Source organism: Sorex fumeus, unplaced genomic scaffold, assembly GCF_029834395.1.
Source record: "Sorex fumeus unplaced genomic scaffold, SorFum_2.1 ptg000127l, whole genome shotgun sequence".
Classification (NCBI taxonomy): Eukaryota; Metazoa; Chordata; class Mammalia; order Eulipotyphla; family Soricidae; genus Sorex; species Sorex fumeus.
In genome coordinates, this window is record NW_026606184.1 from 548,523 (window position 1) to 569,526 (window position 21,004).

The window sequence follows — 21,004 nt, forward strand, 5'->3', positions numbered from 1 at the left end:
TCTTTAGGAGAATGAGACCCATCATTGTTACTGGTATTTGGCATATTGGGGACGCCACGGGGAGTTTGCCAGACTCTGCCATGAGGGCAGGTTACATTCGGTAGCCTGCCAGGTTGTCCAAAGTAGGAATGAGACAATAAGATGTCATAAAAAAAAGTTCTGATAAGATGTTGCGTGGCCGCAAATGCGGCTGCGCGGTTCTGGGAGCTGGATTTTATAGTCTCTGAGTCTTGGCCGTTGATGGGATTACATGGGGCCAGGGGGCCAGGTGGTGGGTATGACCCCCCCCTACTGGAATTTGGAGGATCTGGGTGGAGGATGCTCGGCCCAAATCCGAGTAGGCTTGGAGATCTCGGCCCCGGAACATGTTGTCGCCAAATTATGTAAATCCACATCTCTGTAAACAACTTTTTAAAATTTTTATTTATTTATTTTTTGCTTTTTGGGTCACACCCAGCGATGCACAGGGGTTCCTCCTGGCTCTGCACCCAGGAGTTACCCCTGACGGTGCTCGGGGGACCCTATGGGATGCTGGGAATCGAACCTGGGTTGGCCGTGTGCAAGGCAAACGCCCTCCCCGCTGTGCTATCGTTCCAGCCCCAACAACTTTTTTAAAAGTAATTTTAAATAAACACTCTGCTTACTAACAACAACAACAAAAAATGTTGGGTAAAAAAAAAAAAAAGATAAATTAAAAAAGAGCATTGGGTACTCAGGGGTGTCAGTGCCCCCCAACGTGACCGTTGGAAAACCCTCAGAAACACTGGCCTTCTGCAGACGGGCCAGTGTGTGGGGGTTCGAGAAAGGGTGGACAGTCAGCCAGGCTAGGGGTCACTCCCACACCCAAAAACCCAGACAAGGAGGTGTCCTAAGCGCCATTCCCCAAATTCAAGTAGGTGCATGGGTGGTTCAGTGGTAGAATTCTCGCCTGCCACGCGGGAGGCCCGGGTTCGATTCCCGGCCCATGCAGTGAGCGTTTTGTTTTCATTTTTCTTATTTGGTTCCAAACCGGACCCTGGAAAATGTCCATCCCCGGGGTCCCCGATGCTCCGAGCCAGCAGCACGGAGGAGGATCGCCGTTTGTAGGGGTTAAGGCAGAGAAAACGGAAAGGCATGAGGCTCGGGGTTGCGCACGCCGGGCGAGGGGTGCGCACGGAGGTTTGGGGCGTTTCTTAGGACAAAGAAAAGTGCAAAAAATGCAGAGGTTTGGGATGCAACGTGGAAGAAAACGTGCAAAAATAAAGGGCTTCCCTGACCGGGAATCGAACCCGGGCCGCGGCGGTGAGAGCGCCGAATCCTAACCACTAGACCACCAGGGAGCGCGCTGGGCACAGACCGCGCGCCCAGATGGACGTTGCGCCGCGCGCCCCGCCCCGCGCGCTCAGCGAGTCCCGGGCGGCTCGTGTCCACGCCCTGCGCCCGCGTCCCCGTTTCCAGCCGTTGCCGCGTCCCCGTGTCCCCGTGTCCCCGCGCCCGGTGCGCTGGAACCCGGCTCTGGCCACGCCCCGGGAGCGGCCGCTGCGCGCAGGGCGCACGGAGGGACCCTCCTGGCTGCGCGCGCGCCACCGGCAGCTCCTGGTGGACGCATGTCCCAGTGGACAGCGTCAGGATGGCCGAGCGGTCTAAGGCGCTGCGTTCAGGTCGCAGTCTCCCCTGGAGGCGTGGGTTCGAATCCCACTCCTGACACAGTTTCCTTTTTGCCTGGTTCAGGGTTCACCCCCAAACTCTTGCTCTGGGCGCAGCTGGGGACCCCGACACACCGCAGGATCCAAACACGGTACTGGACAGGGGACGGTAGAGAGCCAGGCCAGGAGAGTGCTTGGACCCAAAGTCTATGTGTGTGTGTGTGTGTGTGTGTGTGTGTGTGTGTGTGTGTGGCGATTCCCAGCCCATGCAGTGACAAGCTTTTCCAAATTGTTTTGTTTCTATTGAATCCCACTGAGATACACAGGTTGTGGTGGAAGAGTGAGCAGGGAGGGGGTTGTGTTTGTGACCCCAATGCCTACAGTTGCATGAACCCCCTACCTTGGAGAGTCTCACGCTCAGTGAAATGAATCGGAAAGAGAGGGACAGACATGGAATGAATGCACTCATTGGTGGAATATTAAGTGTCGTAATAAGAGACTGACACCCAAGGACAGTAGAGACAAAGGCCAAGGAGATTGCTCCACGGTTGGCAGCCTGCCTCGTGAGCTGGGGGAGAAGGCGGCTGGGATGGAGAAGGGGTCACTGAGTCGGTGATGGTTGGAGGGGTCGCTCGGGGTGGGAGATGTGTGCTGAGAGTCGATAAAGGATCGAGCAGGACAGTCTCTCGGTGTCTACTGCAAACCAAATGCTCAAAAGTAGAGAGTTTGGGGGAAATTGTCTGCCACAGGGACATTGGTGCTGGCAAGTGTGCACTGGTGGGGGGATGGGTGTTTGGTCATTGTATGACTGAAACATCAACTTGGAAGCTTTGTAACTGTAGCACATGGTGATTCAATGGAAAAAATAGTAATAATAATAACCCCCTATCTTTGCAACCCCGGACACTGGCCTCCTGGGGTCAGTCTCCGACCACTAGGTGGCAAATTCCACCATTCCAGTCATTCTCCCTCTGTTGCAGGCCTCAGGACCTGTTCGATGCTCAGACAGAAGTTTCTCTGCTCAGGCAGCGATGCAACCAGCAGGGCTGAGCGCAGATGCATGGGTGGTTCAGTGGTAGAATTCTCGCCTGCCACGCGGGAGGCCCGGGTTCGATTCCCGGCCCATGCAGTGACAATTTTTTCCAGATTGTTTTGTTTCTATTGAATCCCATGAGATACACAGTTACAAGATTTGTTTGTGGTTGGGTGTCAGTTATACAATGTTGTATTACCCATCCCTCACCAGTGCACATGTCTCACCACCAATGTCCTCAGTTTCCCTCCTGCTGCCTCCTCCAACGCCCCCTGCCTCTATGACAGGCACTTTTCTTCTCTCTTTTTCTTCTCTCTCTCTCTCTCTCCCCTCCCCCCCCCCCCCACCCTCTCTCTCCCCCTTTTAGGACATCACGCTTTACAACACAGATCCTGGAAGGTTTTCACTGTAGATGCAGTTGCCTCCTTTCAACACTCAGTTCTTGTCCAGAGTCATGTCGATTATTATCATTATTATAATTTCTGCGGGTAGGGCGGCGTTTGCCTCGCACGCAGCCGACCCGGGTTCGATTCCTCCGGCCCTCTCGGAGAGCTCGGCAAGCTCCCGAGAGTATCCCACCTGCACGGCAGAGCCTGGCAAGCTCCCCGTGGCGTATTCGACATGCCAAACACAGTAACAACAAGTCTCACAGTGGAGACGTTACTGGTGCCCGCTCGAGCAAATCGATGAACAGCGGGAGGACAGGGCTACGTTATAATTTCTAACTATTATTGTCGTACTGGTCCCTTCTCTTTCCTAACTGTCCTCTGCCACCCTGTTCCCCCCAACACACACACACACACACACACACACACACACACACACACACACGTGTGGAAGCTTCCAACCATTGAACAGTCCTCCTGGTCCATGGATTTTGTTGCTTCTCTCCCTCCTGGCTTTTAACTTTCGGTTTCCTTTCTCCTTTCCCTCCCCGTTTTTCCTGGAAAGTTGGAAACTTTAGAGGAAAGTGAAATTGGAAAGGAAAGGGAACTCCCCCTGCTGGGAGGAATTTAGGAATTTAGGAGGAATTTCGCTTAGGCCCAAAAACGTTTCCTCCTGTTTTTTATTTATTTAATTATTTATTTTTTAATCTCAATTTTTCTGCAGGTCGCGCTCTGGTGTGGACTCAGTGCCTGGGGGACGCCCCTGGGAACAGCCGGGGTGGGAGATGTGAGTGGCGGGCAAACCGAAAAGAGTGTCCACCCTACCCCTGCACTGACCCCGCCAGGGCCCCCTTTCCCCCCCCCACCCCTACTTGGACCCGGAGGTCCCCCGCGGGGATGCGGCCTCTGGGCCGCCCCTACCCGGGCGAATTTGCAGCCGGACGCTGGGGACACGCCCCGGGATGATGCTGGACTGGCAGGGAAATGCCCTGTCCACCCCCGCGGGAGCAGCCGCGACGCCCAGGCGGCTGGATACGCACGTAGGCTGGACGAGCAACATCCTGGACAGATGCATGGGTGGTTCAGTGGTAGAATTCTCGCCTGCCACGCGGGAGGCCCGGGTTCGATTCCCGGCCCATGCAGTTCCATTATTTTTTGCTTCTTCTGTCTTCGGATCCGGGAACCCCGTGGAATTTGGGCCCGAATCCAGGAGAGAACTAAAGGGAATAGAAGGGACTCGCGTTTGGGGCACTGATGGTGGGATACCACAAGGGTAAAAAGAGGTTCTGTAGATCTACAGATTGCTGGTGGCCTAAATTAATAAATAAATAAGAAAACTATTTAAAATTAATAAATAATATTTAATAATAAAATAATATTTATTTAATATATTATTTTTATATATAATATATTAAATATATTATTTAATATATATTTAATATATTTATTTAATATATATTTAATAAATAACATTTGTTTCTTGGCTAAGATCAAGCGTAGTGTAAATAATAAAATAAATTAAAATTAATAAAATTCACGGTCCTCCCGCTGTTCATCGATTTGCTCAAGCGGACCCAGTAGCGTCTCCATCGTGAGACTTGTTTAAAAATCACGTGCTTACTGATAATTCATCTACTCATATATTATTAGCATTCCCGGTGCTCTGCGCCTCCATCCTCAGCACAGTCTCGGGTCCTAGAGCAGAAACTTCCTTAAAAAAAATTCAATATGAAGAAACAGTACGATATAATCAAAATAATGAAATAATACATCAGGCAATAGGATAAATATCATCACGTTAATAATCATCGCACTATGATTGTGACTATCATTATGATAATCATATTCATCAAGGTTATTGGTGTAGTTATGATTGTGTTAAATTTTATCTATGAAAAGAAAATAAACCCAAAAAATGTATTAAAACCAGAGTTAGAAAATAGAATGTAAAAAACATGTAAAAATGTAAAAAAATGTAAAAAAAATGTAAAAATGTTAAAAAAAAATGTAAAAATTACTTACTTCCCTGACCGGGAATCGAACCCGGGCCGCGGCGGTGAGAGCGCCGAATCCTAACCACTAGACCACCAGGGAGCATGTATAAATCCTGCCCGAGCATCCCCTGGATGCTGTCCCACCGCCCCTGCTATTGCTGGCCTGGATCCGGGGTCCCCCACCTCCACCCGGTGCTCTGCGCCCCTGTCCTCAGCACAGTCTCGGGTCCTAGAGCAGAAACTTCCTTAAAAAAAAAAAATGTAAAAAAAAAAATTCATTTTCACCTCCCCGTCGGGGAATCGAACCCCGGTCTCCCGCGTGACAGGCGGGGATACTCACCACTATACTAACGAGGACGGTGGCCAATTGTGCGTCTGGCAGATCCTGGAGCCTGGTACCCACCAGCGCCACGAAACGTGACTGTCACTGGGGCATCTATGGGTGCAGAAACGGATACCCACTGCCGGTGGCCGACTAGTACTAAACGCACAACTGAGTACCACTACCCTAAGGCACACCTATGTACTCTATCTGGGGTCTAGTGCTTGTACTGTGTACAGATCCGTCTGCTTTCGTTCTGATGGAGAACTGGGGCAGCTGAAGTAGGTTGGGTTAAATATTATTTTAATAGACACAGGTTCGACTCCCAGCACCCCATATGGTCCCCCTGAGCACCGCCAGGAGCAATTCCTGAGTGCATAAGCCAGGAGTAACCCCTGAGCATCGCCGGGTGTGACCCCAAAAGCAAAAATATATATTAAAAAATATATTATTTTAATAGATCGTCTCGCCGGTTCATCTTTTTTTTTTTTTTTGTGGTCGTGGAGGGCTATAGGGCTGGAACAGGAACCGTGTGAGCCACTCTTAAGGATACTGTGACTCACGGTATATCTGAAAATAAATGTGAAATAGTTGTTGCTGTTTTTTTTTTTTTTTTTGCAGGCAGTGGAAATAGAATCATGGTTGCAGAAATTAAAGCCAAGAGCTACCGGGTTCGATCCCCAGCATCCCATAGGGTCCCCCCGAGCACTGCCAGGAGTAATTCTTGAGTGCAGAGCCAGGAGGAAGCCCTGAGCATCGCCGGGTGGGACCCAAAAAGCCAAAAAAAAAAAAAAGCCAAGAGCTATTTGAAGTTATTTGAAGTGGAGTCCATTAAGATAAAAATGAAGGTGTGCTACTCGGAACGGCTTTTGGCCGCAGAAAAATACAGCCAAGAACTGTTTGAAGCGCAACACATTAAAAATAAAAATTAATGGGGCTGCAATTTTGTAATTATATGCTGATTTCTTGGTGAGTTATTATAGTATTTCTCAGTTTGCAATTTTTTATTTGACAGCACTGTATTACAAGTGATTTTGCATATAAAATTAAGACGATTTCTTAAATATCACACAAGTTTATGGGATTTTTGAATATGCCTGGACAGGATATGTTAAAAATAATTTGCTTAATGTAAAAAAAATAATAATAATAATGGGGTTGGCGTGATAGCACAGCAGGTAGGGCGTTTGCCATGTAGCCCACCAGGGTTCAATCCCCAGAATCCCATATGGTCCCCTAAGCACCACCGGGAGTGATTCCTGAGTGCAGAGCCAGGAGGAACCCCTGAGCATCGCTGGGTGTGACCCCAAAGGACAATAGATAAATAACTAAATAAAATTAAGATGTGATGAACCAAAATGGTTTGTTTTGCACTGGGGGGCCACCATGAGGCACAGGACAAGGTGTTCAGGGCACACTCAGGGGCTGGCTTCTTCCACGAAGCCTTCCGGCTCTCTCTCCCCTGACCCGAGAAAATCTGAAGGAAGTTTCTGGCTCCCAAATCCTGTTGCAGGGTTCCACTCCACGCCCTGGCGCTGAAGCCCCCGAGAACTAGGAGGCCACTTCCCTCTGTCAGGCGACCCCCTGCATCACACATCACAGCTGCTTGGGATGCCCCTGCCGGACGCTCAGGTCCAGGTGTTGGTCCTTGTGTCACCTGGTCGCTCACTGGTGTCACCTGGGAGTCCACGAGGGTCTCCTGCCCCCCAGCAGCTGCGCTCAGTGCTGACCCTGAAGACCCTCTCTTCTCCCTCCCTGGGGGTTGAGGGCGTGAACAGAACCAGCGTTTGCCTAAGGACCACACACACACACACACACACACACACACACACACACACGAACAGCATCCTCCACGCCTGGAGAAGTGAACAACTCGTTTCCAGTTGCGAAACAGGAATTTCTGGTGAATTGAGTGCGAAGTTTCTGTTTCTTCGGGGAAAAGAAAAGGAAAAAAAAAAAAAGAAGAAGGAGGTTGGAGGTGGGGTGTAGCGTGTGACAGCTTCTGACTGCTAAGATCATCTGCTGATCCCAGGATTTAAAAGGAGAAGAGAGTTTTGTCAACTCAGGGGCTCGGTCCCTTTGGTTGTTATAAATGGGTTGGGAGGACGCAGCTCACGGACCTGGAACACAGGTCTGGAACCCAGGGGACAGGTTGGGGCCTGGGGTGTCATTGCGTGCCCTTTCCACGGACAGCTAGGGTCACTCTTCAATGTCCACTTTCCCCCCCACTTAAGACAAAAATCCCCAGACTGACGCTTTCTCTGGAGCAGGGGTCTTGATAGAATCCTTCTGTTTTATTTTGTTTATTTATTTTTTTTTTTAAAAAAGAGCCTGAGTTCAAAAAAAACACAGTGATATTACTGTGACAAAGAGTCAACTTCTCAGAAATGATGGTGGTAAAGGCAATGGGAAGGGGAATTTGCCTCACATCCAGCTGGTGCGTGCGTGTGTGTGTGTGTGTGTGTGTGTGTGTGTGTGTGTTTTGCTTCCTTACCAAAGCTCCTTGGATGAGGAAATCAACTCCGACCACATCATCACTTCTAGAACATCACTGTTTGCACAATTTGTAAGTGAGTCAACAATTTTAACCCCTGAAGATTAACCCCGTGCACTGCCCTCAAAGAAATCTCCCCGGCAAGGCAGCCAAGTACTGGGGCTCGAGTGCTCTTTGTACCTTGCAGTTTCCCAGAAAGTGACTAGTGTTGGAATAACAGAGCCACTAAGTTCTGCCCTAGGTCATGTACACAATTAAAAATTAAAAAAAAAGACTTCAAGAAGCCACTGCTCATGAGTGGACAGAGCTGGCCACTGCCTCCCGCATGGATGTGTACCAGTAACAATCACCAGCTGGTCAGAAAAAGCGAAGAGGGTGGGTGCATGTGGAGGGGACGAGTGACCACCCCTTCAGGGGTGGATGCAGGACACTGGGACCCTGGCTGTCACCCACAGCTTTAGCTGTGGCAGAGAGGTCAGTGTGAAGAGGGAAGATGTCCAGGTTTCTGGGGGAGATGAGACAGAGGACGGACACTGGACACCACTGAGGACTAAAACAAACCACCAGAGTGGGTGTCTTGGAGTAAAATAATGAATTTCCCTGACCGGGAATCGAACCCGGGCCGCGGCGGTGAAAGCGCCGAATCCTAGCCACTAGACCACCAGGGAGTACAAGAATGGTACTTGGACCTCCGACTTGCCTCCATGGACCTGCCCAGTCCCGCAGACCCAAAGGGGCACCTCAAGGTTGGGGAACGTGTCCCCCATACCCAAGGGAACCCAGTGCCAAGCCGAGAGTGACCCTGATACAGGGAGGCGACGCTCTTGGCGCAGGTGGGAGGGACCCATCTCGCCCCGCGCGCTCCACCAGCCGCTGAGAGTGGCCTTGAGCCACCTGGGCGGTGTCAGGATGGCCGAGCGGTCTAAGGCGCTGCGTTCAGGTCGCAGTCTCCCCTGGAGGCGTGGGTTCGAATCCCACTCCTGACACAGTTCCTTTTTCTCCCCGCATCCCTGCCCACTGCCCGGGGTGCAGGAGCCTTGAAAGTTTTGCGGATGTTTCCAGGAAAGCACAAACGCCAAGACAGCGGCCTTGGGGCCCAGAGTGAGGTGAGCGCACTGGTGCACCAGATTTGCAATCTGCATCCCCCTGGACGTTGGCCTCCCAGGGGCGTCTGGGTCCAGAAGACGCAGGTTGTAGCGTCCCCTGGGTCCCCTCCACCCGTGTCCCAGATACTCTGCACACTCCCAGAACGCCCCTCAGTCTCGTGATGCAGAACCCACAGTGGAGACTTGGAGTACAGGAATCTGATTCCCAATCCCAGGAAATAGGGTACTCGGAGCATGGGTGGTTCAGTGGTAGAATTCTCGCCTGCCATGCGGGAGGCCCGGGTTCGATTCCCGGCCCATGCAGTGAAGTATGTTTTGCTTCAAACTTTCAGCTGTGCATTGGACTCCCAAGACCCCATCGGAGACCTGCATCCTCCGAATACTTAACAGCCTAATTTTAGCTATTTTTTTTCTGTCTTTTTTTTTATCCTTTGGGGGTGTGGAGTGGGTGGGGATATCGCTGCCCCCGCCCCTGATAACAGGCGCCTGATGGTGGGTGACACTTCTGCTCGGTGGTACCCAGCCAGATGTGAACCTCCTAGGATGCACCTCCAGAAGGCTGAACAGATGCATGGGTGGTTCAGTGGTAGAATTCTTGCCTGCCACGTGGGAGGCCCGGGTTTGATTCCCGGCTCATGCAGTGAGTAGAATATTTTGTGAAGGACGCTGACATTTTTGGGTCTCCTTTCCTCCCGTGGACCACTAACGGCTTCATTCTCCCCAGTTCATTTTTCATCCTTGGCACCGCAGTTGGGTATCTATCCACAGGTAGGGGTGCACCTGGGGCGGGATTGTCCACTGAGGAGACCTCCTGGTCTGGGGGAAGAGCCAGCGAGGCCAAAAGAAGCTGGGCTCCACGCGGCGTCAGGGTCAGAGCTCTGTATGAATTGTACAGGGCGAGAGGGAAATGATGTTTGCAGGGCGACAGAAGAAGAAAAATAAATCACTTCCCTGACCGGGAATCGAACCCGGGCCGCGGCGGTGAGAGCGCCGAATCCTAACCACTAGACCACCAGGGAGTGTATAAGACTTGCTCCGCGTGTCCAGATGGATGCTGTGCCCAGCTACTTGGGTCCCGTCAGGTTGTGCACTGAGCCGGGTTTCCCTGGGCATCCCTGGGCATCCTCGCGCCTGGTGTCCTGAGTTCCCGCGTCCCCGCGCCCGGCGCCCTGGAACGGGGCTCTGGCCCCGCCCCGGGAGCATCCACTGCGCGCAGGGCGCACGGAGGGACCCGTCTGGCCCCGTGCGCTCTGCCGGCTGCTCTGTGTGACCAAAGGACATCGCCAAAGGCGTCAGGATGGCCGAGCGGTCTAAGGCGCTGCGTTCAGGTCGCAGTCTCCCCTGGAGGCGTGGGTTCGAATCCCACTCCTGACACAGTTCCCTTTTGCCTGCTCTTCAAGTCTGCCCGGTTGGGTGAGAAACGCCCTTGGAACGGGAGAGAGGAACAGGCTGATGGTTTATACCCCTGGTGGCAGGTGTGCAAACCCCTAAAGCCACCAGCTCACAGGTGCTCTGACTTGGCTGTGTTCAACATACAACCGGTTCTCCCAGTGCTCTGACCTGGGTGTGTTTGACCTACAACCGGTTCTCCGGAGCAGCTGACCTGTGACAGGGTTTGACCCTGGGGCATCAGCCCCTGGGCCTCGGTTGACAATTCCCAGCTCTGATTTTGCATAAGACTGTGGAGAGGGGACAGCTGAGGACAGGGTTCAACCCAGGCGCCAAGGAAATTAAGAGGCGGGCTCAGGGTTCAATCCGGGTCCCACCTGGGGCTCTGGGCTCAGGGAAACGTGGAGAATGTTCCCTGGCTGGGTCTGAACTCTCGGGAAGACCCGGGGAATGTTCCCTGGCCCCTTCCTTCTCCACCGCACAAGCAGACCCCTGCTAAAGAATCCGGAGATTTCCAGGAGAGATAGCGGGTCCTGCGTCAGCCAGCCCGGCTCAGGCCATTTATTGGCCTCTGGTGCCCACCAGTCTGGAATGGCCCCGGCTCTTCCTGTCCCCGAGGCGCTGGCGGTCAGTGGTCAGAGCTGGACGCCCGGCTGCAGCCCACGCCTCAGAAGCGTCCGCTTGTCTTCTGCTATCTCCTGGGGCGGCCCGGGACCCTGATATCGGGACATTATCATTGGCAAGCCCTTCAGTGCAGACACCCCAGCTTGGGCACTCGACACTCGAACCCTGAGCCAGACGCTCTCCCCAGGTGGGGGCGGGCGTTGGGGTTTCCCATGACACCGAGTTTTAGCATCTCAGGGCAGGGTTCGGGCTGCTTCTTTCTCCATCAGCGTCTCCCCTCACACCTTCCTCCCACCCGCTTCTCCTGGGAAGATGGGACACGTTGGTGCTTCTGTCTCCCGCCCCCCGCCGCCCGGGGTCCCCCGCACCCCCAATCTCCCTCCGTCAGCACACATGATGCAACGGAGTCACTCACTCTTGAACCGCTGACCCTGTCCCCGTGGGTGAGGAAACTCACTGACACGGCTGTTGTCACCCCTCAGTTCTGCCGAGACCCCCACCCCCTCCAGCCTGCCCACCGGGGTTCCCGGAAGCCGTGCATTCTGTTTGTTGGGGGGGGCAGTGCTCAGGGCTCTGTGCTCAGGGGTCGCTCCCGGCAGGGCACGGGGAACCGTGGGGGGGACCGGGGATTCAGCCTGGGTCAGCTATGCGTGAGGTCAGTGCCTTCCCCGCTGACTGACCTCTCGGGACCCACCTTGTAAACTGTTTTAAATGTCCTGATGCCAGCTGGGGGGTGTGGCTAGGGTTGGGACAGGGCCAGAAGACCCCCGCCCCAGCATCGGGTGGAGTGGGGAGCACGTGGGCTGCGGGCCAGTTTTAACAGAGTCATTTCCTGGGGTTTGGCAGCTTCCGGAAGGAGGCTTTGATGTGAGGGAGAACTTTGGCTGCGGGGGCCTGAGGGGCAGAGGTGACACCCGCCTACACACACACAGACACACACCCGCTTTCCACAAGCAGCGCCTCTGCCGGCCAGTGCCCTGGCCTGTGAGTGACCCGCAATGCGGGTGGCCAGGCGCTTTGGTTAAGTTCATTTTATCACCAGAGTTGGGGATGGGTGACCCCCACCACATCCTGCAAAGCACGGCGGGTCCCTGGGCAGCAGATGGGGGAGGGGGGAGACCTGCAGCCAAGTGGAAGTGAGGAAAAGTCACAACTCCCTGCGGCGAGCGGAGGACAAGGTGGGTCTCTGGCCGGCCACTGTCTCCCCAGACCCAAGGGGAGGACTTTGGTGCCTGGATATGGGGGTGTCCACACTTATTGGGGAATAAGGGACATGCATGTGGGACCATGAGGATGAGGAGGTCACGGGCTGGGGTGGTCCCGAGGGCGTCATGGGCTGGGGTGGTCCTGAGAACGTCACAGCCGGGGTGGTCCTCAGGGTATCACAGGCTGGGGTGGTCCCCGGGACTTCAAGAGCTGGGGCGGTCCGGAGGGTGTCCGGGGCTGGGGTGGTCCTGAGGCCAGGAGCCTTAGCTGCAGAGTCTGGGACCAGGCCCCCCTCCTGTGGCCCCTTGGGGACCAGGGCTGAGGGGGGCCGTGGGGGCCTGGCCCCGGTCCCCAGAGGCCCTGCACACAGAAGGAAGGGCGCGTCCTCCAAGGAAGCCGGCACCGGACAGACGCGGTTCCCGGTTCCAGAATCCAGGGCATGGAGTGGCCCTCTGGGACTCCCGGGCGGGCAGGAAGAGGGGGCGGGGGTGGGGGGGTTATAATAAAGGATCCGGGCGCTTCCTCTTTGGCGCGACTCGCCGGGCCGGTCGAGAGCCAGCCCGTGCGCTGGGAGAACTCGGCCGGGGTCATGGGGAGCTGCCCGCGGGGCTTCCCACTGCCGTGGGCAGTCCTGCTGCTGGGTGAGTGGGGGCCACCTCCCCGTTGTCAGCACCCGGCGAGTGAGCGCAGCGGAGATTGTTGGGGTGGGGGGGAGGTTCTGCATTAGCACCCAGGTGTGCTACAGCCCCGTCACAGCCGGGGCTGATTTCAGGATGCAGAGATGGACGCCTGGTCCAGGGGCTTGTTAGTGGAGCGCATCGAGGCGTACGGGGGAGGGGCGAAGGGGAAAGAGAGGGGAGGGTCTTCTCTGACCCATACCCCTCACTCCTGCGTGAGCGTGCCCGGAAGGAGCCCTGGGCTCAGGGTTCTGCAGCAGAGCATAGAGGGAAAAGTCGGGGGTCAGGGTGCATGCGATGCAGGAACCTTCTGGACCCATCCCAGTGATGGACCTGGGGCCAGGACCTGGCACGTGGCTGGGCCGGGATCTGGGCCCCCAACTCAGTGCCTGGTTTGCTCCCCTTCATGGGCGCAGCCCGCGGGGAGCCGGGCCGGGCCAGGAGGCTGGAGGGGCACTTGTGGTTTGGTTTCAATTTCCTCCGTTGGGGGCGGGGACCCTGTTGGGCCACCTCTGCTGGGGCACAGGGCTGACTCCTCCTGGCTCTGCACCCAGGGATCACCCCTGGCTGTGCTCCGGGACCTTAGGGTCTGCCGGGGATGAACGCAGCTGCGCCGGGTGCCAGGCTAACCCGCTGCCCGCTGGACTGTGGGTCTCGCCAGCTCCCTACCTAAGCGTGGTGGGGGTCCCAGGGAGGGGACTCGGGGGTCCTGCATGCAGAGCCGTTACTCAGCCCTGTGAGCCTTTGAAAGCCCTGGGGGTGCCTGAGCAGGGTTAGGGAATATCACCGCGGGGCGCGTTCTGGGGCTTTCTTGGCGCACGGCGGGGCGGGACGGGGCACGACGGGGCGTCTCCTGGACCCTGCCAGGTGCCCAGGGACACACCCCCCCAGGTATGTCCGAGCTGGGCACTGCAGGCAGGCGCTTCTCCGTGGGGCTCCACCCCAGACCCATTTCTCCGCTTCTCTCTTGCAGCGCTCCAAGCTGGGACGTCCGGTGAGCAAATCCAGCCGCCCCGCGCAAGACCCCCCAATCCGCCGCCCCCTCCAGGAAGGAGGCTCCGGGTGTGGGTTCTCGTTGCCCCCGGGAACCGTGACACCGCAAGCCCCAGCAAACACACCTCAGTCTGCGGTTGCCTGGCGCCACGTGGGGGGCTGCGTGTGCGTTTGGCGTGTGCGTGGTCGGACGGAGGCGCAGCGCCTGTGGGTGTTTGCATGCGTGCATGTGCACGCATGTGTCTGGTGTGCGTGTAGGTGTGGGTGGTTCCCTGCGTGCCTGTGTATCTCCGTGGGGCATGCGTGCGTCCCCAGTGCTGTGGGCATACGCATATGTGTATGGGGACGTGTGCATGTGTGCGTGTGTGTGTGGTGTGTGCAGAGGCTTGGCACAGACCTGAGAGAAGGTGTGTTGGGGGCTGGGCCAGGTGTGGGGGCTTCTGGGGCGGTTTCTTCCCTCTGCCCCTCAAGCCTGCCCGGCCCCAGGCCCTCTCTCGGGGGAGACCCTGTTCACTAGCATCCTCCAGATTGGCAGAGACGGGGCAATGGGGGTCCTGGCAGGAGCTGGTGGTCGTCTATGCATCTGTGGGGGCTCAGGACCCCTCAGTGGGCAGCCCGTGACCCCTGGGGTGGGACAGGAGCATCTCACCCACCATGGGCAGGATGGATGCTGGAGACGGCGGCCCCTCCCCCAGCCCTGGGCTTCCTGGGGGTCTGTGCCGGATGCCAGCCCTCTGGGATAGCAGCAACGGAGACCCTGGGTGGGGAGAGGAGTCTGGGGTCAGGGTGAGGCACGGTCAGTGCTCCTGAGGTGTCCCCCTCCCCCTGCAGAGCTCCCCAAGGCCGAGGTGACCCTTGACCCCCCCTGGATCAACGTTCTCCGGGAGGACCAGGTGACACTGCGCTGTGAGGGCCCCCAGGGCCAGGAGGACCCCAGCACCCACTGGTTCCACAACGGTAGCTCCGTGGGCGCCGAGGGCCAGCACAGCCTGAGTTTCCAGGCCACCAGCGAGGCCAGCGGGAACTACAGCTGCCAGACTGGCCACAGCCGCCTCAGTGACCCCGTGCGGCTGGCCGTGGTCTCGGGTCAGTGGGGTCGCTTGGCAGGGGCCCTGTGCAGGCAGGGGACGGGGGGTCGCCAGCAGGAGACGGCCCGCGCTGGGCTGGGGACTGGGGGCGGGCCAGTGGTGACTCAGACCCCACCACGGTCCTTGCGAAACCCGTTTACGCCAATTGGGTCCAGGAAGGCGTGCGTGTGCTCGGTCCACGGGCACTGTCCTTTGAGGAAGGAAATGTGCCAGGCTGGGGGGCGCTGGTCTCATGGCCCTGGTGGGGGCCACCCAGGCGGGGGGCCGCTGAGATGGGGGGACCCCCAGTTTGGGCTAAGTTGGGGTGGCCGCGGAGTTGAGGGATGCCAGGGTGCACACCACACTTCCTCTGGGCACAGGGGAACGCCCCGTGTGCGGGGAACCTCACCTCCGACACGGAACCACAGAAGCCAGCGACTCTGTCCTGGGGGCCGTACTCTCGGCTCTCTGAAGTCTCTCTGTGGACCCCCGAAGCACAGCCCTGCAAGGAGGAAGAGTTTCTGCGGCCCCCAGGCTGGAGGGGCGGGGCGGGAGGGCAGAGGGCGGCCCCTTCATGGCGGCCCCTTGGTTCCGTCTGGCCACCCCGTCCACCCCTGACAGAGCGTCCCACTCCAGGTGGCTCTTGGCATGATGCCCTGTGGCACTTGGGACTGGGGCAGACCCTCGTACACACACAGACACACACACAATCACACACACTCACACACAACACACTCACACTCATACACACACATGCATGCATGCACACATACATACATACACACATGCACACACATACGCACACACACGCACATATGCACACACATACGAATGCACACACACACGGGCTCACACACAACGCACTCATGCACACACACGCACGCACACACATATACACACATACACACATACATACACGCACGCAGACACACATGCACACATGCACACACGCACTCACACACATATATGCACGCATACACACACATGCACACACATATACATGCACACTTACACACCTGCAGTCATGCATGCACACACGAGGGCACGCACACACATGTACACACACGCACACACATATACACATACATGTACACATACACACGCGCATGCATACATACATACATGTATGCATGCACGCACACACATGCACGCACACACATGCACACATGCACACACACATGCATGAGCACACACATATATACACACATACATGCACGCATACACATGCACACGCATGCATACACACATGCATGCACACACACATGCACACACATATACATGCACACCTGCAGTCATGCGTGCACACACGAGGGCACGCACACACATGTGAACACACACGCATGCACACATATACACACATACATGCACACATACACACGCGCATGCATGCGTACATACACGTATGCATGCACACACATGCACGCACACACATGCACAGCACACACATATACACATGCAAACACACATGCATGTGCACACACACACATGCAAACACACATGCATGTGCACACACACATGCACAAGCATGCACAGACATATACATGCACACATGCAGTCATGCAGTCATGCACGCACACACGAGGACATGCACACACACATATACACACATAGTGGTACACATACACACACATGCATGTGTACATACATGTATGCATGCACACACATGCACACATGCGCGCACACATGCACGAGCACACACACATATACACACATACATGCACGCATACACACGCACACGCATGCATACACACACGCATGCATGCGCGCACACATGCACGCACACGCACGCACATGCACACACATATACATGCACACATACACACAGGCAGGCATGCACACACGCATGAAGGCACACGTACACATGCGCATGCATGCATACACACACGTATGCATGCACACACACATGCACACACATATGCACACACATGCACACATGCACATGCACGCGAAGGCACGTACACACATGCATACACGCACACATGCACACACGCGAGGGCACACACACATGCACACATGTGTGCACACACGCACGCACATACATATGTACACACATGCACATGCGCTCATATACACACGCATGCGTGCGTACACACACGCGCACGCACACACACGCACACGCACGCACGCGCACGCCTCTTTGCCTTCCAGACTGGCTGCTGCTGCAGACCCCCGCGCGGGAGTTCCGGGAGGGGGACCCCATCGTGCTGCGGTGCCACAGCTGGAGGAACAAGCCGCTGACCAAGATCACCTTCTACCAGGACGGGGTGTCCAAGCACTTCTCCTTCGGGAACCAGAACTTCTCCATCCCGCAGGCCAACGCCAGCCACAGCGGCGAGTACCACTGCCGCGGCCTCATCGGGAAGGTGGCCCACTCCTCGGCGCCCGTGGCCATCTCCGTCCGAGGTGGGCGCCGGTGAGACGCGGGGGGCATGAGTGGACGGCGGCAAGGGCCAGTGGAGATGGAGGAGACCGAGGCGGGAAGAAGTGGGGTGCAGAGCAGAGGGCGGGGCGCTGCTCCGTTTTCAACTTTGAACTTGGGTTTGGGGGGCCGGAGCGACAGCACAGCGGGGAGGGCGTGGGCCTGGCACGCGGCAAACCCGGGTCCGATTCCCAGCATCCCACAGGGTCCCCCGAGCACTGCCAGGAGGGATTCCTGAGTGCAGAGCGAAGAGGAACCCCTGTGCATCGCCGGGTGGGACCCAAAAAAGAAAATAAAACTAATAAAATTGGTTTTGGGTTTGTGGGCTGAGCCTAGCGGCGCTCAGGGCTGACTCTCAACTCTGTGCTCAGGGCTCACTCCCTGTTCAGTGCTCAGGGTTCACTCCCAGCTCAGTGCTCAGGGTTCACTCCCAGCTCAGTGCTCAGGGATGACTCCCAGCTCTGTGATCAGTCTCACTCCTGGCTCTTTGCTCAGGGCTGACTCTCGGCTCTGAGCTCGGGGCTGACTCCCGGCTCTGTGCTCAGGGCTGACTCCTGGCTCTGTGCTCAGGGATGACTCCCAGCTCTGTGCTCAGGGCTCACTCCTGGCTCTGTGCTTGGGGCTCACTCCTGGTGGGGCTCAGGAGACCAGTTGGGGTGCCGGGGGTTCAGCTCTGGGAAGGCAAGTGCCCTCCCCACTGTGCTATCGCTCCTGCCCCCAGGAGTCTTTATTTATGATGGACCCGGACTGAGCACTAGTGGCTAGAGCACCCCCCTCCTGCCACAGGGGAGCCCAGGGGCCGGGGCTCACCCCTCACAGCTCCTACCATGGCTGTTCCTCCTGGATTGGTTTTGGGTTTGTGGGCTGAGCCTAGCGGCGCTCAGGGCTGACTGTCATCTCTGTGCTCAGGGCTCACTCCTGTGATCACCCCGTTAGTCTGGGGGCCAATGAGGGGCCACACCCGGGGACCCTATGAAACGCCAGGGAATCGAACCCGGGTCGGCCGGGTGCAAGGCAAGAGCCCTCTGTGCTGTGCCCTGGCTCTGGACCCCAACCTTGGGCCCTTTCCTGGGTGTGGGGGTTGCCAGGGGGTCCGGCAGGACAGGTGGGGGGGGGGAGGGGGTCGTCCTAGAACAGGTGTAGGGGGAGGCGGGGGGGTCGTAGGTCGTCATGCTGGACTCTCCTCCCTAGAAATCCCCTCCAGCCAGAGTTCACCTGCAGTGACCATAGTGGCCGTGCTGGTCGCCCTGATCGCGCTGGCCATGGCCGTGGGCGTGGCCGCCTGGTGGCACCGTCGCCGGAAGCTGACCTCAGGTGGGTGATTCCCGGCCAGAGGCGCCCCCACACTCGAACCCTCATCCCATCCCGTGCTGTCCTCCACGCCTCCGGCCTTCCCCCGCTCCCTTTTGTCCAGGGGCTCAGAGAGGCGCTGGACACACTGGGCATGAGGCGGGGTCGGGGAGGGGCCGAGGGGGACACAGCTCAGGGTGAGAGGGGACGGTCAGCATGAGGGGGGATGATGAGCAAGTCCGGCTGTGGACCGAGGCTCCCGGCACGCACCAGCCCCGGAGAAGGGACAGGCTGGACCTGGGGGGGGCGTGAGGACGGGTCAGGGGACAGCGGGGCTGAGGGGGGCCGCTTCCCCGTGGGTCCCGGCTCTCGAGGGTCCCAGCTCCCAGGGCCGGGTGGAAACTGCCCGGCCCTCCTCCCCAAAGTCTCCTGCTCCCCACCCCGACCCACCCCGAGGAAACTCAGTGCTCCCGAGGACGGGACCCCCGGGAGGGTGCACCCCCCTCTGCCAACCTCCAGCCCGGGGGTCCCTCTTAGTCCCTGTTACCACCCCCAGATGCAGGACCTGCTGCCGAGGGGGCGCCCAGGAAGGAGGTGAGTCCGTGGACGCCCTGCCCCCCAGCCCGCCGACCCCCCGGCCCCCCTTCCCGCGCCCCCCCTGACGCCCCCCTCTCCCCCAGTCCGAGAACACGATCTCCTACTCGCTGCTCTCGCACCCGGAGGAGAACTACCAGAACAGCATCTAGGACCCCCGGCTGTCCCTGGGGGTCGCCGCGAGCCGGGACCGGGGTCTCCGGGGAGCAGCAGGGGTCACGGCGACACAGACGCCCCCCATGGACCAGCGCAGCCCAGCTCCGCCCGTGCCCCTGCGTGGACGCGCCTGAAGCTCCGTCCCCTTCCCCCCGTGCCCGGTGCGGGCCGCAGGTGGACACACGCTGACATACGTGACCTCGGACTCTGCCGACCCGCGCCCACGTGCCACGCGGGCTCAGCGCCGCGCGGGCACACGTGGGCGATGTCACGCCTCCCCGTCCCCTCTCCGGCCACAGGACTTTCGTAATAAAAGGCTCTGAGGTTCTGCCCTTCTCTGTCCGGCCGTGAGGGGGGCTTGGCTGCTGCTGGGAGCCGAGGGGTCCCGGCGGGGGTGGGGGGCGCCGTGCGTGGGGGGCTTCCCACAGCGAGCCCCAAGTCTCAGAAGTCTGTCCCGGCACCCTACTGCCCAGTTGATCGGGTATGACTGCCCTATTGATCTGGTATGGTCTCAGTCTGGTTTCTGGGATACCCTATTGATCTGATATGATTGCCCTATTGATCTGCTATGATTTCGATCTGGTCTGATTGAATGCCCTATTGATCTGGTATAATTGCCCTATTGATCCGGTATGATCTCAGTCTGGTATCTGGGATACCCTATTGATCTGATATGGTTTTCCTATTGATCCAATTTGATTGCCCTATTTATCTGCTATAATTTCGATCTGGTCTGAATGCCCTATTGATCTGGTATGATCTCAATCTGGTATCTGGAGGATACCCTATTGGTCTGATCTGATTTTCCTCTGGATCCAGTATGATTGCCCTATTGATCTGTTATGATTTCAATCTGGTCTGAATGCCCCATTGATCTGATGTGATCTTCCTCTGGATCCAGTATGATTGCCCTATTGATCCAGTTTGGCTGAACTATTGATCTGGTATGATTACCCTATTGATCTGTTATGATATCTGTCTGGCATGATTGCCCTATTGATCTGGTATGGTTGCCTTATTGATCTATTATATTTCAATCTGGTCTGAATGCCTTATTGATCTGGTACAATTTTTCAATTGATCCAGTATGAATGCAGTATTGATCTGGTCTGAAAGCCCTCTTGTTGTGATATGATTGCCTTATTGATCCAGTCTGACTGACCTATTGATCCAGTATGATTACTCTAGTGATCTGTTATGATCTCAATCTGGTATGATTGCCCTATTGATTTGGTATGATTTCGATCTGGTATGATTGCCCTATTGATCGATTATCACTGCCCTATTGATCTGGTATGATCCCCCCTCATCTTGTTCTTTTTTTCTCTTTGTCTTCTCTTTTTGGCCCACATCCAACAGTGCTCAGGGGTTACTCCTAGCTCGGTGCTCAGGGATCACTCCTGGCGGTGCTCAGGGGACCATGAGGGATGCTGGGAACTGAGTCCAGATGGATGCGTGCGGGGCCAGCGTCCTCAACTGCCCCTCCAGCCCTTCCTGATGAGCCCTCTCTGCCGTCCTATCTCTCCCGCCCCTCCCATTTTCTGGACGAGCAGTTCTGTGTGGATGCGTCTCCAAGACCCGGTCACCCTGTCACCCCTGGTTTTGGGGCATTCTTGTATTTCTAGGTTG

At 56.8% G+C, this 21,004-nt stretch overlaps 1 protein-coding gene and 13 non-coding genes across 15 annotated transcripts; 9 read left to right on the forward strand and 5 right to left on the reverse strand.

Moving 5' to 3' along the window:
* Nucleotides 1–898: 898 nt before the first annotated feature.
* TRNAG-GCC (transfer RNA glycine (anticodon GCC)) lies at nt 899–969 on the forward strand. Its single transcript has one exon. It is a non-coding gene; the product is annotated as a tRNA-Gly (tRNA).
* A 278-nt stretch (nt 970–1,247) lies between these two features.
* Nucleotides 1,248–1,319, reverse strand: TRNAE-CUC (transfer RNA glutamic acid (anticodon CUC)). Its single transcript has one exon. It is a non-coding gene; the product is annotated as a tRNA-Glu (tRNA).
* A 284-nt stretch (nt 1,320–1,603) lies between these two features.
* Nucleotides 1,604–1,686, forward strand: TRNAL-CAG (transfer RNA leucine (anticodon CAG)). The gene has a single exon. It is a non-coding gene; the product is annotated as a tRNA-Leu (tRNA).
* A 997-nt stretch (nt 1,687–2,683) lies between these two features.
* Nucleotides 2,684–2,754, forward strand: TRNAG-GCC (transfer RNA glycine (anticodon GCC)). The gene has a single exon. It is a non-coding gene; the product is annotated as a tRNA-Gly (tRNA).
* Nucleotides 2,755–4,115: 1,361 nt separating this feature from the next.
* Nucleotides 4,116–4,186, forward strand: TRNAG-GCC (transfer RNA glycine (anticodon GCC)). The gene has a single exon. It is a non-coding gene; the product is annotated as a tRNA-Gly (tRNA).
* An 880-nt stretch (nt 4,187–5,066) lies between these two features.
* TRNAE-CUC (transfer RNA glutamic acid (anticodon CUC)) lies at nt 5,067–5,138 on the reverse strand. The gene has a single exon. It is a non-coding gene; the product is annotated as a tRNA-Glu (tRNA).
* Nucleotides 5,139–5,323: 185 nt separating this feature from the next.
* TRNAD-GUC (transfer RNA aspartic acid (anticodon GUC)) lies at nt 5,324–5,395 on the reverse strand. The gene has a single exon. It is a non-coding gene; the product is annotated as a tRNA-Asp (tRNA).
* A 3,055-nt stretch (nt 5,396–8,450) lies between these two features.
* On the reverse strand, nt 8,451–8,522 carry TRNAE-UUC (transfer RNA glutamic acid (anticodon UUC)). Its single transcript has one exon. It is a non-coding gene; the product is annotated as a tRNA-Glu (tRNA).
* Nucleotides 8,523–8,757: 235 nt separating this feature from the next.
* On the forward strand, nt 8,758–8,840 carry TRNAL-CAG (transfer RNA leucine (anticodon CAG)). Its single transcript has one exon. It is a non-coding gene; the product is annotated as a tRNA-Leu (tRNA).
* A 352-nt stretch (nt 8,841–9,192) lies between these two features.
* TRNAG-GCC (transfer RNA glycine (anticodon GCC)) lies at nt 9,193–9,263 on the forward strand. The gene has a single exon. It is a non-coding gene; the product is annotated as a tRNA-Gly (tRNA).
* A 266-nt stretch (nt 9,264–9,529) lies between these two features.
* TRNAG-GCC (transfer RNA glycine (anticodon GCC)) lies at nt 9,530–9,600 on the forward strand. Its single transcript has one exon. It is a non-coding gene; the product is annotated as a tRNA-Gly (tRNA).
* A 307-nt stretch (nt 9,601–9,907) lies between these two features.
* Nucleotides 9,908–9,979, reverse strand: TRNAE-CUC (transfer RNA glutamic acid (anticodon CUC)). Its single transcript has one exon. It is a non-coding gene; the product is annotated as a tRNA-Glu (tRNA).
* Nucleotides 9,980–10,251: 272 nt separating this feature from the next.
* On the forward strand, nt 10,252–10,334 carry TRNAL-CAG (transfer RNA leucine (anticodon CAG)). The gene has a single exon. It is a non-coding gene; the product is annotated as a tRNA-Leu (tRNA).
* Nucleotides 10,335–12,720: 2,386 nt separating this feature from the next.
* FCGR2B (Fc gamma receptor IIb) lies at nt 12,721–19,687 on the forward strand. Of its 2 annotated transcripts, none has more exons than XM_056137762.1 (7): nt 12,721–12,820; nt 13,830–13,850; nt 14,681–14,935; nt 17,065–17,329; nt 18,527–18,649; nt 19,182–19,219; nt 19,306–19,687. In XM_056137762.1, exons 1-7 carry the CDS (start codon nt 12,769–12,771, stop codon nt 19,683–19,685), a joined length of 1,134 nt encoding a protein of 377 aa, XP_055993737.1. In that variant the 5' UTR covers nt 12,721–12,768; the 3' UTR covers nt 19,686–19,687. The 2 variants fall into 2 exon arrangements, with proteins under 2 accessions (XP_055993737.1, XP_055993738.1); XM_056137763.1 differs by having other exon boundaries at nt 17,065–17,319; nt 19,306–19,490.
* The last annotated feature ends 1,317 nt before the right edge of the window (nt 19,688–21,004 follow it).

Bases quoted from the DNA above. Each gene is read 5' to 3' on its own strand.
- FCGR2B (XM_056137762.1), top strand. From the start codon at position 12,769: ATGGGGAGCTGCCCGCGGGGCTTCCCACTGCCGTGGGCAGTCCTGCTG. The intron at 14,936-17,064 runs GTCAGTGGGGTC...TTTGCCTTCCAG, and splicing joins GCGGCTGGCCGTGGTCTCGG to ACTGGCTGCTGCTGCAGACC. The intron at 19,220-19,305 runs GTGAGTCCGTGG...CCTCTCCCCCAG, and splicing joins AGGGGGCGCCCAGGAAGGAG to TCCGAGAACACGATCTCCTA.